Source organism: Scyliorhinus torazame, chromosome 24, assembly GCF_047496885.1.
Source record: "Scyliorhinus torazame isolate Kashiwa2021f chromosome 24, sScyTor2.1, whole genome shotgun sequence".
NCBI classification, from domain to species: domain Eukaryota; kingdom Metazoa; phylum Chordata; class Chondrichthyes; order Carcharhiniformes; family Scyliorhinidae; genus Scyliorhinus; species Scyliorhinus torazame.
The window spans coordinates 19167387-19181275 of NC_092730.1; the positions used below are offsets into that span (position 1 = coordinate 19167387).

Below are 13889 nucleotides of genomic sequence, written 5' to 3' on the forward strand. Positions count from 1 at the left end.
AGGAGAATTTTACAGTGAGAAGAATGTTATAGTGAGAATGTTATGGTGAGGAGAATGTTATAGTGAGAATGGAATCGTGAGGGTCTGTTCTAGTGAGAATGTTATAGTGAGAAAGCTATAGTGAGAATGTAACAGGGAGAATGTAATAATGAGAATGTAACAGGGAGAATGCTATAGTGAGGAGAATGTTATAGTGAGACGAATGTTATAGTGAGAATGTTAGTGAGAGTGTTATAGTGAGAATGTATTCATGAGGGTGTATTATGATGAGAATGCTATAGTGAGAATGTTATAGTGAGAATGTTATAGTGAGGGGGTGTTATAGTGAGAATGTTGTAGTGAGAATGTTGTAGTGAGAATGTTATGGTGAGAATGATATAGTGAGAATGTTATAGTTAGAAGAATGTTATAGTGAGGAGAATGTTATAGTGAGAAGAATGCTATAGTGAGAATGTTACAGTGAGAATGTTACAGTGAGAATGTTATAGTGAGAATGTATTCATGAGGATGTATTATGGTGAGAATGCTACAGTGAGAATTTTATAGCGAGAATGTTATAGTGAGGGGGTGTTGTAGTGAGAATGTTGTAGTGAGGGGATGTTATAGTGAGAATGTTGTAGTGAGAATGTTGTAGTGAGAATGTTACAGTGAGAATATTATAGTGAGAATGTTACAGTGAGGGGGTGTTATAGTGAGAATGTTAAAGTGAGAATGTTACAGTGAGAATGTTATAGTGAGAATGTTACAGTGAGGGGGTGTTATAGTGAGAATGTTAAAGTGAGAATGTATTAGTGAGGAGAATGGTATAGTGAGAAGAATGTTATAGTGAGAAGAATGTTATAGTGAGAATGTTACAGTGAGGGGGGTGTTATAGTGAGAATGTTATAGTGAAAATATTACAGTGAGAATGTATTAGTGTGGAGAATGTTATAGTGATGAGAATGTTATAGTGAAGATAGTGTTATAGTGAGAAGAAAGTTATTGTGAGAAGAATGTTATAGTGAGAATGTTATAGTGAGTGGGTGTTATAGTGAGGGGTTGTTAGAGTGAGAATGTTATAGTGAGAATGTTATTGTGAGAATATTATAGTGAGAATGTTATAGTGAGGAGAATGTTATAGTGAGGAAAATGTTATAGTAAGGAGAAAGTTATAGTGAGAATGTTATAGTGAGAATGTTCCAGTGAGATTGTTATAGTGAGAATGTTATAGTGAGGAGAATGTTCCAGTGAGAAGAATGTTATAGTGAGAAGAATGTTATAGTGAGAATGATATAGTGAGAAGAATGTTATAGTAAGAATGTTATAGTGAGAAGAATGTTATAGTGAGAATGTTATAGTGAGGGAGTGTTATAGCGAGAATGTTACAGTGAGGGAATGTTGTAGTGAGGGGATGTTATGGTGAGAATGTTATAGTGAGAATGCTATCGTGAGAATGTAACAGGGAGAATGTAATTATGAGAATGTAATAATGAGAATATAACAGGGAGAATGTTATAGTGAGAAGAATGTTATAGTGAGAAGAATGTAATAGTGAGAATGTTAGTGAGAATGTTATAGTGAGGAGAATGTTATAGTGAGAAGCATTTTATAGTGAGAAGAATGTTATAGTGAGAAGAATGTTATAGTGAGACTGTTATAGTGAGGAGAATGTTATAGTGAGAAGAATGTTATAGTGAGAATGTTATTGTGAGAATGTTACAGTGAGAATGTTACAGTGAGAAGGTATTCATGAGGGTGTATTATGGTGAGAATGCTATAGTGAGAATGTTATAGTGAGGGGGGTGTTGTAGTGAGAATATTATAGTGAGAATGTTATAGTGAGAATGTTGTAGTGAGAATGTTGCAGTGAGAATGTTGTAGTGAGAATGTTACAGTGAGAATGTTATAGTGAGAATGTTACAGTGAGGAGGTGTTATAGTGAGAATGTTATCATGAGAATGTTATCGTGAGAATGTTATCGTGAGAATGTATTAGTGAGGAGAATGTTATAGTGAGAAGAATGTTATAGTGAGAGGAATGTTATAGTGAGAATATTATAGTGAGAATTTATTAGTGAGGAGAATGTTATAGTGTGGAGAATGTTATAGTGAAGATAATGTAATAGTGGGAAGAATGCTATCGTGAGAAGAATGTTATTGTGAGCCTGTTATAGTGAGGGGGTGTTATAGTGAGGAGAATGTTTTAGTAAGGAGAATGTTATAGTAAAGAGAATGATATAGTGAGAATGTTATAGTGAGAATATTCCAGTGAGATTGTTATAGTGAGAATGTTATAGTGAGGAGAATGTTATAGTGAGAAGAATGTTATAGTGAGAAGAATGTTGTAGTGAGAATGTTATAGTGAGAAGAATGTTATAATGAGAATATTATAGTGAGGAGAATAATATAGTGAGGAGAATGTTATAGTAAGGATAATGTTATAGTGAGAATGTTATAGTGAGGAGAATTTTACAGTGAGAAGAATGTTATAGTGAGAATGTTATGGTGAGGAGAATGTTATAGTGAGAATGGAATCGTGAGGGTCTGTTCTAGTGAGAATGTTATAGTGAGAAAGCTATAGTGAGAATGTAACAGGGAGAATGTAATAATGAGAATGTAACAGGGAGAATGCTATAGTGAGGAGAATGTTATAGTGAGAAGAATGTTATAGTGAGACGAATGTTATAGTGAGAATGTTAGTGAGAGTGTTATAGTGAGAATGTATTCATGAGGGTGTATTATGATGAGAATGCTATAGCGAGAATGTTATAGTGAGAATGTTATAGTGAGGGGTTGTTATAGTGAGAATGTTGTAGTGAGAATGTTGTAGTGAGAATGTTATGGTGAGAATGTTATAGTGAGAATGTTATAGTTAGAAGAATGTTATAGTGAGAATGTTATAGTGAGGAGAATGTTATAGTGAGGAGAATGTTATAGTGAGGAGAATGTTATAGTGAGAATGTTACAGTGAGAATATTATAGTGAGAATGTTACAGTGAGGGGGTGTTATAGTGAGAATGTTATAGTGAGAATGTTACAGTGAGGGGGTGTTATAGTGAGAATGTTAAAGTGAGAATGTATTAGTGAGGAGAATGGTATAGTGAGAAGAATGTTATAGTTAGAAGAATGTTATAGTGAGAATGTTACAGTGAGGGGGGTGTTATAGTGAGAATGTTATAGTGAAAATATTATAGTGAGAATGTATTAGTGTGGAGAATGTTATAGTGATGAGAATGTTATAGTGAAGATAGTGTTATGGTGAGAAGAAAGTTATTGTGAGAAGAATGTTATAGTGAGAATATTATAATGAGTGTGTGTTATAGTGAGGGGTTGTTAGAGTGAGAATGTTATAGTGAGAATGTTATTGTGAGAATATTATAGTGAGAATGTTATAGTGAGGAGAATGTTATAGTGAGGAAAATGTTATAGTAAGGAGAATGTTATAGTGAGAATGTTCCAGTGAGATTGTTATAGTGAGAATGTTATAGTGAGGAGAATGTTACAGTGAGAAGAATGTTATAGTGAGAAGAATGTTATAGTGAGAATGATATAGTGAGAAGAATGTTATAGTAAGAATGTTATAGTGAGAAGAATGTTATAGTGAGAATGTTATAGTGAGGGAGTGTTATAGTGAGAATGTTACAGTGAGGGAATGTTGTAGTGAGGGGATGTTATGGTGAGAATGTTATAGTGAGAATGTTATAGTGAGGGGGTGTTAGAGTGAGAATGTTATCGTGAGGGTGTGTTATAGTGAGAATGTTATAATGAGGGTGTGTTATACTAAGAATGTTATATTGAGAATGTTATAGTGAGGGTGTGTTATAGTGAGAATATTATCGTGAGGATATGTTATAGCGAGAATGTTATAGTGAGAATGCTATCGTGAGAATGTAACAGGGAGAATGTAATAATGAGAATGTAATAATGAGAATGTAACAGGGAGAATGTTATAGTGAGGAGAATGTTATAGTGAGAAGAATGTTATAGTGAGAAGAATGTAATAGTGAGAATGTTAGTGAGAATGTTATAGTGAGGAGAATGTTATAGTGAGAAGCATTTTATAGTGAGAAGAATGTTATAGTGAGAAGAATGTTATAGTGAGAATGTTATAGTGAGGAGAATGTTATAGTGAGAATGTTATTGTGAGAATGTTACAGTGAGAATGTTACAGTGAGAAGGTATTCATGAGGGTGTATTATGGTGAGAATGCTATAGTGAGAATGTTATAGTGAGGGGGGTGTTGTAGTGAGAATATTATAGTGAGAATGTTATAGTGAGAATGTTGTAGTGAGAATGTTACAGTGAGAATGTTGTAGTGAGAATGTTATCGTGAGAATGTTATCGTGAGAATGTATTAGTGAGGAGAATGTTATAGTGAGGAGAATGTTATAGTGAGAAGAATGTTATAGTGAGAGGAATGTTATAGTGAGAATGTTACAGTGAGGGGGTGTTATAGTGAGAATTTATTAGTGAGGAGAATGTTATAGTGTGGAGAATGTTATAGTGAAGATAATGTAATAGTGGGAAGAATGCTATCGTGAGAAGAATGTTCTAGTGAGCCTGTTATAGTGAGGGGGTGTTATAGTGAGGAGAATGTTTTAGTAAGGAGAATGTTATAGTAAAGAGAATGATATAGTGAGAATGTTATAGTGAGAATATTCCAGTGAGATTGTTATAGTGAGAATGTTATAGTGAGGAGAATGTTATAGTGAGAAGAATGTTATAGTGAGAAGAATGTTGTAGTGAGAATGTTATAGTGAGAAGAATGTTATAATGAGAATATTATAGTGAGGAGAATGTTATAGTAAGGATAATGTTATAGTGAGAATGTTATAGTGAGGAGAATTTTACAGTGAGAAGAATGTTATAGTGAGAATGTTATGGTGAGGAGAATGTTATAGTGAGAATGGAATCGTGAGGGTCTGTTCTAGTGAGAATGTTATAGTGAGAAAACTATAGTGAGAATGTAACAGGGAGAATGTAATAATGAGAATGTAACAGGGAGAATGCTATAGTGAGGAGAATGTTATAGTGAGAAGAATGTTATAGTGAGACGAATGTTATGGTGAGAACGTTAGTGAGAGTTTTATAGTGAGAATGTATTCATGAGGGTGTATTATGATGAGAATGCTATAGTGAGAATGTTATAGTGAGGGGGTGTTATAGTGAGAATGTTGTAGTGAGAATGTTTTAGTGAGAATGTTATGGTGAGAATGTTATAGTGAGAATGTTATAGTTAGAAGAATGTTATAGTGAGAAGAATGTTATAGTGAGAATGTTATAGTGAGGAGAATGTTATAGTGAGAAGAATGTTATAGTGAGAATGTTATAGTGAGAATGTTAGTGAGAATGTTACAGTGAGAATGTTACAGTGAGAATGGTATAGTGAGAATGTATTCATGAGGATGTATTATGGTGAGAATGCTATAGTGAGAATTTTATAGCAAGAATGTTATAGTGAGGGGGTGTTGTAGTGAGAATGTTGTAGTGAGGGGATGTTATAGTGAGAATGTTGTAGTGAGAATGTTGTAGTGAGAATGTTACAGTGAGAATATTATAGTGAGAATGTTACAGTGAGGGGGTGTTATAGTGAGAATGTTATAGTGAGAATGTATTAGTGAGGAGAATGTTATAGTGAGAAGAATGTTATAGTGAGAATGTATTAGTGAGGAGAATGTTACAGTGGGGAGAATGTTATGGTGAAGATAATGTTATAGTGAGAAGAATATTATAGTGAGAAGAATGTTATAGTGAGAATGTTATAGTGAGGGGGTGTTAGAGTGAGAATGTTATAGTGAGAATGTTCCAGTGGCATTGTTATTGTGAGATTGTTATAGTGAGAATGTTATACTGGGAAGAATGTTATAGTGAGAATGTGATAGTGAGGAGAATGTTATAGTAAGGAGAATGGTATAGTGAGAATGTTATAGTGAGGAGAATGTTACAGTGAGAAGAATGGTATAGTGAGAATGTTATAGTGAGAATGTTATCGTAGGGTCTGTTATAGTGAGAATGTTATAGTGAGAATGTAACGGAGAATGTAATAATGAGAATGTAACAGGGAGAATGCTATAGTGAGGAGAATGTTATAGTGAGAAGAATGTTATAGTGAGACGAATGTTATAGTGAGAATGTTAGTGAGAGTTTTATAGTGAGAATGTATTCATGAGGGTGTATTATGATGAGAATGCTATAGTGAGAATGTTATAGTGAGGGGGTGTTATAGTGAGAATGTTATAGTGAGAATGTTAGTGAGAATGTTACAGTGAGAATGTTACAGTGAGAATGGTATAGTGAGAATGTATTCATGAGGATGTATTATGGTGAGAATGCTATAGTGAGAATTTTATAGCAAGAATGTTATAGTGAGGGGGTGTTGTAGTGAGAATGTTGTAGTGAGGGGATGTTATAGTGAGAATGTTGTAGTGAGAATGTTGTAGTGAGAATGTTACAGTGAGAATATTATAGTGAGAATGTTACAGTGAGGGGGTGTTATAGTGAGAATGTTATAGTGAGAATGTATTAGTGAGGAGAATGTTATAGTGAGAAGAATGTTATAGTGAGAATGTATTAGTGAGGAGAATGTTACAGTGGGGAGAATGTTATGGTGAAGATAATGTTATAGTGAGAAGAATATTATAGTGAGAAGAATGTTATAGTGAGAATGTTATAGTGAGGGGGTGTTAGAGTGAGAATGTTATAGTGAGAATGTTCCAGTGGCATTGTTATTGTGAGATTGTTATAGTGAGAATGTTATACTGGGAAGAATGTTATAGTGAGAATGTGATAGTGAGGAGAATGTTATAGTAAGGAGAATGGTATAGTGAGAATGTTATAGTGAGGAGAATGTTACAGTGAGAAGAATGGTATAGTGAGAATGTTATAGTGAGAATGTTATCGTAGGGTCTGTTATAGTGAGAATGTTATAGTGAGAATGTAACGGAGAATGTAATAATGAGAATGTAACAGGGAGAATGCTATAGTGAGGAGAATGTTATAGTGAGAAGAATGTTATAGTGAGACGAATGTTATAGTGAGAATGTTAGTGAGAGTTTTATAGTGAGAATGTATTCATGAGGGTGTATTATGATGAGAATGCTATAGTGAGAATGTTATAGTGAGGGGGTGTTATAGTGAGAATGTTGTAGTGAGAATGTTGTAGTGAGAATGTTATGGTGAGAATGTTACAGTGAGAATGTTATAGTTAGAAGAATGTTATAGTGAGAAGAATGTTATAGTGAGAATGTTATAGTGAGGAGAATGTTATAGTGAGAAGAATGTTATAGTGAGAATGTTATAGTGAGAATGTTAGTGAGAATGTTACAGTGAGAATGTTACAGTGAGAATGTTATAGTGAGAATGTATTCATGAGGATGTATTATGGTGAGAATGCTATAGTGAGAATTTTAGAGCGAGAATGTTATAGTGAGGGGGTGTTGTAGTGAGAATGTTGTAGTGAGGGGATGTTATAGTGAGAATGTTGTAGTGAGAATGTTGTAGTGAGAATGTTAGTGAGAATATTATAGTGAGAATGTTACAGTGAGGGGGTGTTATAGTGAGAATGTTATAGTGAGAATGTATTAGTGAGGAGAATGTTATAGTGAGAAGAATGTTATAGTGAGAATGTATTAGTGAGGAGAATGTTACAGTGGGGAGAATGTTATGGTGAAGATAATGTTATAGTGAGAAGAATATTATAGTGAGAAGAATGTTATAGTGAGAATGTTATAGTGAGGGGGTGTTAGAGTGAGAATGTTACAGTGAGAATGTTCCAGTGAGATTGTTATTGTGAGATTGTTATAGTGAGAATGTTATAGTGGGAAGAATGTTATAGTGAGGATGTTATAGTGAGGAGAATGTTATAGTAAGGAGAATGGTATAGTGAGAATGTTATAGTGAGGAGAATGTTACAGTGAGAAGAATGGTATAGTGAGAATGTTATAGTGAGAATGTTATCGTAGGGTCTGTTATAGTGAGAATGTTATAGTGAGAATGCTATAGTGAGAATGGAACAGGGAGAATGTAATAATGAGAATGTAACAGGGAGAATGTATAGTGAGGAGAATCTTATGGTGAGAAGAATGTTATAGTGAGAAGAATGTTATAGTGAGAATGTTAGTGAGAGTGTTATAGTGAGAATGTATTAATGAGGGTGTATTATGGTGAGAATGCTACAGTGAGAATGTTATTGTGAGAATGTTGTAGTGAGAATGTTGTAGTAAGAATGTATTAGTGAGGAGAATGTTATAGTGAGGAGAATGTTATAGTGAGAAGAATGTTAAAGTGAGAATGTTATAGTGAGGGGGTGTTATAGTGAGGGGGTGTTAGAGTGAGAATGCTATAATGAGAATGTTATAGTGAGAATGTTATAGTGAGGAGAATGTTATAGTAAGGGGAATGTTATAGTGAGAATGTTATAGTGAAGAGAATGTTATAGTGAGAAGAATGTTATAGTGAGAATGTTATGGTGAGGAGAAAGTTATAGTGAGAAGAATGTTGTAGTGAGAAGAATGTTTTAGTGAGAAGAATGTTATAATGAGAATGTTATAATGAGAAGAATGTTATAGTAAGAATGTTGTAGTGAGAATGTTTTAGTGAGAATGTTGTAGTGAGAATGTTGTAGTGAGAATGTTACAGTGAGGGGGTGTTATTTATTATTGACCTCCTCACACGCATGCTGAGTAGCGATTGTGGAGTAGTATTTGTGTGAATATTTACTCTGCATCTGCCCTGATGCCTCGATCTGTTAGGAACACTTCCTCCGGTGTCGGGGAGGCCACATCCCAAATATTTTGCGCAGGTCTGGTCTCCTTATTGAAGGCACGGTGTAAATGCGCCCGGGGCGGTTCGGAGGAGGGTTACTCGATCGATACCTGGGAGCAGCACTCCCTCAGTACTGGCCCTCTGACAGTGCAGCACACCCTCAGTACTGACCCTCTGACAGCGCAGCACTCCCTCAGTACTGACCCTCTGACAGTGCAGCACACCCTCAGTACTGACCCCCTGACAGTGCAGCACTCCCTCAGTACTGACCCTCTGACAGTGCGGCACTCCCTCAGTACTGACCATCTGACAGTGCAGCACTCCCTCAGTACTGACCCTCTGACAGTGCAGCACTCCCTCAGTACTGACCCTCTGACAGGGCAGCACTCCCTCAGTACTGACCCTCTGACAGTGCGGCACTCCCTCAGTACTGACCCTCTGACAGTGCGGCACTCCCTCAGTACTGACCCTCTGACAGTGCAGCGCTCCCTCAGTACTGACCCTCTGACAGTGCAGCACTCCCTCAGCACTGACTCTCTGACAGTGCGGCACTCCCTCAGTACTGACCCTCTGACAGTGCAGCACTCCCTCAGTACTGACCCTCTGACAGTGCAGCACTCCCTCAGTACTGACCCTCTGACAGTGCGGCACTCCCTCAGTACTGACCCTCTGACAGTGCGGTACTCCCTCAGTACTGACCCTCTGACAGTGCAGCGCTCCTTCAGTACTGACCCTCTGACAGTGCAGCGCTCCCTCAGTACTGACACTCTGACAGTGCGGCACTCCCTCAGTACTGACCCTCTGACAGTGTAGCGCTCCCTCAGTACTGACCCTCTGACAGTGCAGCACCCCCTCAGTACTGACCCTCTGACAGTGCAGCGCTCCTTCAGTACTGACCCTCTGACAGTGCAGCGCTCCCTCAGTACTGACCCTCTGACAGTGCGGCACTCCCTCAGTACTGACCCTCTGACAGTGCAGCGCTCCCTCAGTACTGACCCTCTGACAGTGCAGCACCCCCTCAGTACTGTCCCTCTGACAGTGCAGCGCTCCTTCAGTACTAACTTTAGAGGCTTTAGAGAGGGTGCAGAAGAGATTTACCAGAATGTTGCCTGGTATGGAGGGCATTAGCTATGAGGAGTGATTGAATAAATTCGGTTTGTTCTCACTGGAACGAAGGAGGTTGAGGGGAGACCTGATAGAGGTATATAAAATTATGAGGGGCATAGACAGAGTGGATAGTCAGAGGCTTTTCCCCAGGGTAGAGGGGTCAATTACTAGGGGGCATAGGTTTGAGGTGAGAGGGGCAAGGTTTAGAGTAGATGTACGAGGCAAGTTTTTTACGCAGAGGGTAGTGGGTGCCTGGAACTCGCTACCGGAGGAGGTAGTGGAAGCAGGGACGATAGGGACATTTAAGGGGCACCTTGACAAATATATGAATAGGATGGGAATAGAAAGATACGGACCCAGGAAGTGTAGAAGATTGTAGTTTAGTCGGGCAGCATGGTCGGCACGGGCTTGGAGGGCCGAAGGCCCTGTTCCTGTTCTGTACATTTCTTTGTTCTTTGTTCTTTGTTCTAACCCTCTGACAGTGCAGCGCTCCCTCAGTACTGACCCTCTGACAGTGCGGCACTCCCTCAGTCCTGACCCTCTGACAGTGCAGCGCTCCCTCACTACTGACCCTCTGACAGTGCAGCACTCCCTCAGTACTGACCCTCTGACAGTGCGGCACTCCCTCAGTACTGACCCTCTGACAGTGCGGCACTCCCTCAGTACTGACCCTCTGACAGTGCGGCACTCCCTCAGTACTGACTCTCTGACAGTGCAGCGCTCCCTCAGTACTGACCCTCTGACAGTGCAGCGCTCCCTCAGTACTGACCCTCTGACAGTGCAGCACTCCCTCAGTACTGACCTTCTGACAGTGTAGCACTCCCTCAGTACTGATCCGCTGACACTGCGACACTCACTCGGTACTGACCCTCAGACAGTGCGGCACTCCCTCAGCACTGGCCCTCTGACAGTGCAGCACTCCCTCAGTAATGTCCCTCTTACAGTGCAGCACTCCCTCAGTACTGATCCTCTGACAGTGCAGCACTCCCTCACTACTGACCCTCTGACAGTGCAGCACTCCCTCAGTACTGACCCTCTGACAGTGCGGCACTCCCTCAGTACTGACCCTCTGACAGTGCAGCGCTCCTTCAGTACTGACCCTCTGACAGTGCAGCACTCCCTCAGTACTGACCCTCTGACAGTGCAGCACTCCCTCAGTACTGACCCTCTGACAGTGCGGCACTCCCTCAGTACTGACCCTCTGACAGTGCGGCACTCCCTCAGTACTGACTCTCTGACAGTGCAGCGCTCCCTCAGTACTGACCCTCTGACAGTGCAGCGCTCCCTCAGTACTGACCCTCTGACAGTGCAGCACTCCCTCAGTACTGACCTTCTGACAGTGTAGCACTCCCTCAGTACTGATCCGCTGACACTGCGACACTCACTCGGTACTGACCCTCAGACAGTGCGGCACTCCCTCAGCACTGGCCCTCTGACAGTGCAGCACTCCCTCAGTACTGTCCCTCTTACAGTGCAGCACTCCCTCAGTACTGATCCTCTGACAGTGCAGCACTCCCTCAGTACTGACCCTCTGACAGTGCAGCACTCCCTCAGTACTGACCCTCTGATAGTGCAGCACTCCCTCAGTACTGACCCTCTGACAGTGCAGCACTCCCTCAGTACTGATCCTCTGACAGTGCAGCACTCCCTCAGTACTGATCCGCGGACAGTGCAGCACTCCCTCAGCACTGACCCTCTGACAGTGCAGCACTCCCTCAGTACTGACCCTCTGACAGTGCGGCACTCCCTCAGTACTGACCCTCTGACAGTGCAGCGCTCCTTCAGTACTGACCGTCTGACAGTGCAGCACTCCCTCAGTACTGACCCTCTGACAGTGCAGCACTCCCTCAGTACTGACCCTCTGACAGTGCGGCACTCCCTCAGTACTGACCCTCTGACAGTGCGGCACTCCCTCAGCACTGGCCCTCTGACAGTGCAGCACTCCCTCAGTACTGACCCTCTGACAGTGCAGCACTCCCTCAGTACTGACCTTCTGACAGTGTAGCACTCCGTCAGTACTGATCCGCTGACACTGCGACACTCACTCGGTACTGACCCTCTGACAGTGCGGTGCTCCCTCGGTACTGTCCCTCTTACAGTGCAGCACTCCCTCAGTACTGATCCTCTGACAGTGCAGCACTCCCTCAGTACTGATCCTCGGACAGTGCAGCACTCCCTCAGTACTGACCCTCTGACAGTGCGGCACTCCCTCAGTACTGACACTCTGACAGTGCGGCACTCCCTCTGTACTGACCCTCTGACAGTGCAGCACTCCCTCAGTACTGTCCCTCTTACAGTGCAGCACTCCCTCAGTACTGATCCTCTGACAGTGCAGCACTCCCTCAGTACTGATCCTCGGACAGTGCAGCACTCCCTCAGTACTGACCCTCTGACAGTGCAGCACTCCCTCAGTACTGTCCCTCTTACAGTGCAGCACTCCCTCAGTACTGATCCTCTGACAGTGCAGCACTCCCTCAGTACTGATCCTCGGACAGTGCAGCACTCCCTCAGTACTGACCCTCTGACAGTGCGGCACTCCCTCGGTACTGACCCTCTGACAGTGCAGCACTCCCTCAGTACTGATCCTCTGACAGTGCAGCACTCCCTCAGTACTGACCCTCTGACAGTGCGGCACGCCCTCAGTACTGACCCTCTGACAATGCGGCACTCCCTCAGTACTGACCCTCTGACAGTGCGGCACGCCCTCAGTACTGACCCTCTGACAATGCGGCACTCCCTCAGTACTGACCCTCTGACAATGCGGCACTCCCTCAGTACTGACCCTCTGACAGTGCAGCGCTCCCTCAGTACTGACCCTCTGACAATGCGGCACTCCCTCAGTACTGACTCTCTGACAGTGCAGCGCTCCCTCAGTACTGACCCTCTGTCAGTGCAGCACTCCCTCAGTACTGACCCTCTGACAGTGCAGCACTCCCTCAATACTGACCCTCTGACAGTGCAGCGCTCCCTCAGTACTGACCCTCTGACAGTGCAGCACTCCCTCAGTACTGACCCTCTGACAGTGCAGCACTCCCTCAGTACTGACCTTCTGACAGTGCGGCGCTCCCTCAGTACTGACCCTCTGACAGTGCAGCACTCCCTCAGTACTGACCCTCTGACAGTGCAGCACTCCCTCAGTACTGACCCTCTGACAGTGCAGCACTCCCTCAGTACAGCCTGTGTGATTTCCGCCCTGGGCTTTCAGCTCAAGTCTCCTGGTAGCTGACATAATGAGACATTGGTGACTCTTGCCGGCTGCCTGAAACCCCAGGGATCGACGTCGCGTTGTGCTTTCTGTCTCGATTGGGTCAACGAAGCGTAACGATCAGTTTGCGAGTTCCACAAGCAAGCGGTGAGATTGATCTGTCAGAATCCGGGCCTGTTCCCTTTTGCCCGTTCCTCTCCAGGTCCTGCTGTTGTTTTGCCGGTGTTTCTAACTGTTGCCCTTTCCTTCTTCCGCCCCCTCCCTCCCTCTCCCTTGCAGCGAAAGAAGAATCTGTGGCCACCTTCAAGGGCACCGAGTTCTTCTGCTACGACCTCTCGCACAACCCCATCCAGAGCAGCAGCGACGAGATCACCCTCTCCTTCAAGACGCTGCAGCGCAACGGCCTGATCCTCCACACGGGCAAGTCGGCCGACTACGTCAACCTGGCCCTCAAGAACGGCGCCGTCTCGCTGGTCATCAACCTGGGCTCCGGCGCCTTCGAGGCGCTGGTGGAGCCGGTCAACGGCAAGTTCAACGACAACGGCTGGCACGACGTGAGGGTGACCCGCAATCTCCGTCAGGTAATGACCACCCGGGTGGCGCCCTCTTCTCCCCCCCTTCCTATCCCCCCCACACACACACCCCGCCCCCACACACACACACACACTCCCCCGGCACCCCCCGCCACCTTGTTTTTGGATCACGGTGGGGGGGGGGCGGAAACAGGGTCTGGCGAGGCACGAACTGTTTTGTCTCGGCCGCCTACGCGTCTGCGAGGGCCTGCCGCCCAATCCGGGGCCGGTTGCCGAAAGCTTGAGCTCTCCCAGAGGTCGTCG

General features: G+C 42.8%; 1 protein-coding gene across 1 annotated transcript in view; it reads left to right on the forward strand.

Moving 5' to 3' along the window:
* Positions 1–13889, forward strand: part of LOC140400210 (neurexin-2-like) — a 2085493-nt gene that overhangs the window by 1012227 nt on the left and 1059377 nt on the right. The window contains exon 4 of the mRNA XM_072489678.1: positions 13333–13629. Within this exon, the coding sequence (XP_072345779.1) occupies positions 13333–13629 (297 nt within the window). The remainder of the gene's footprint in view (positions 1–13332; positions 13630–13889) is intronic.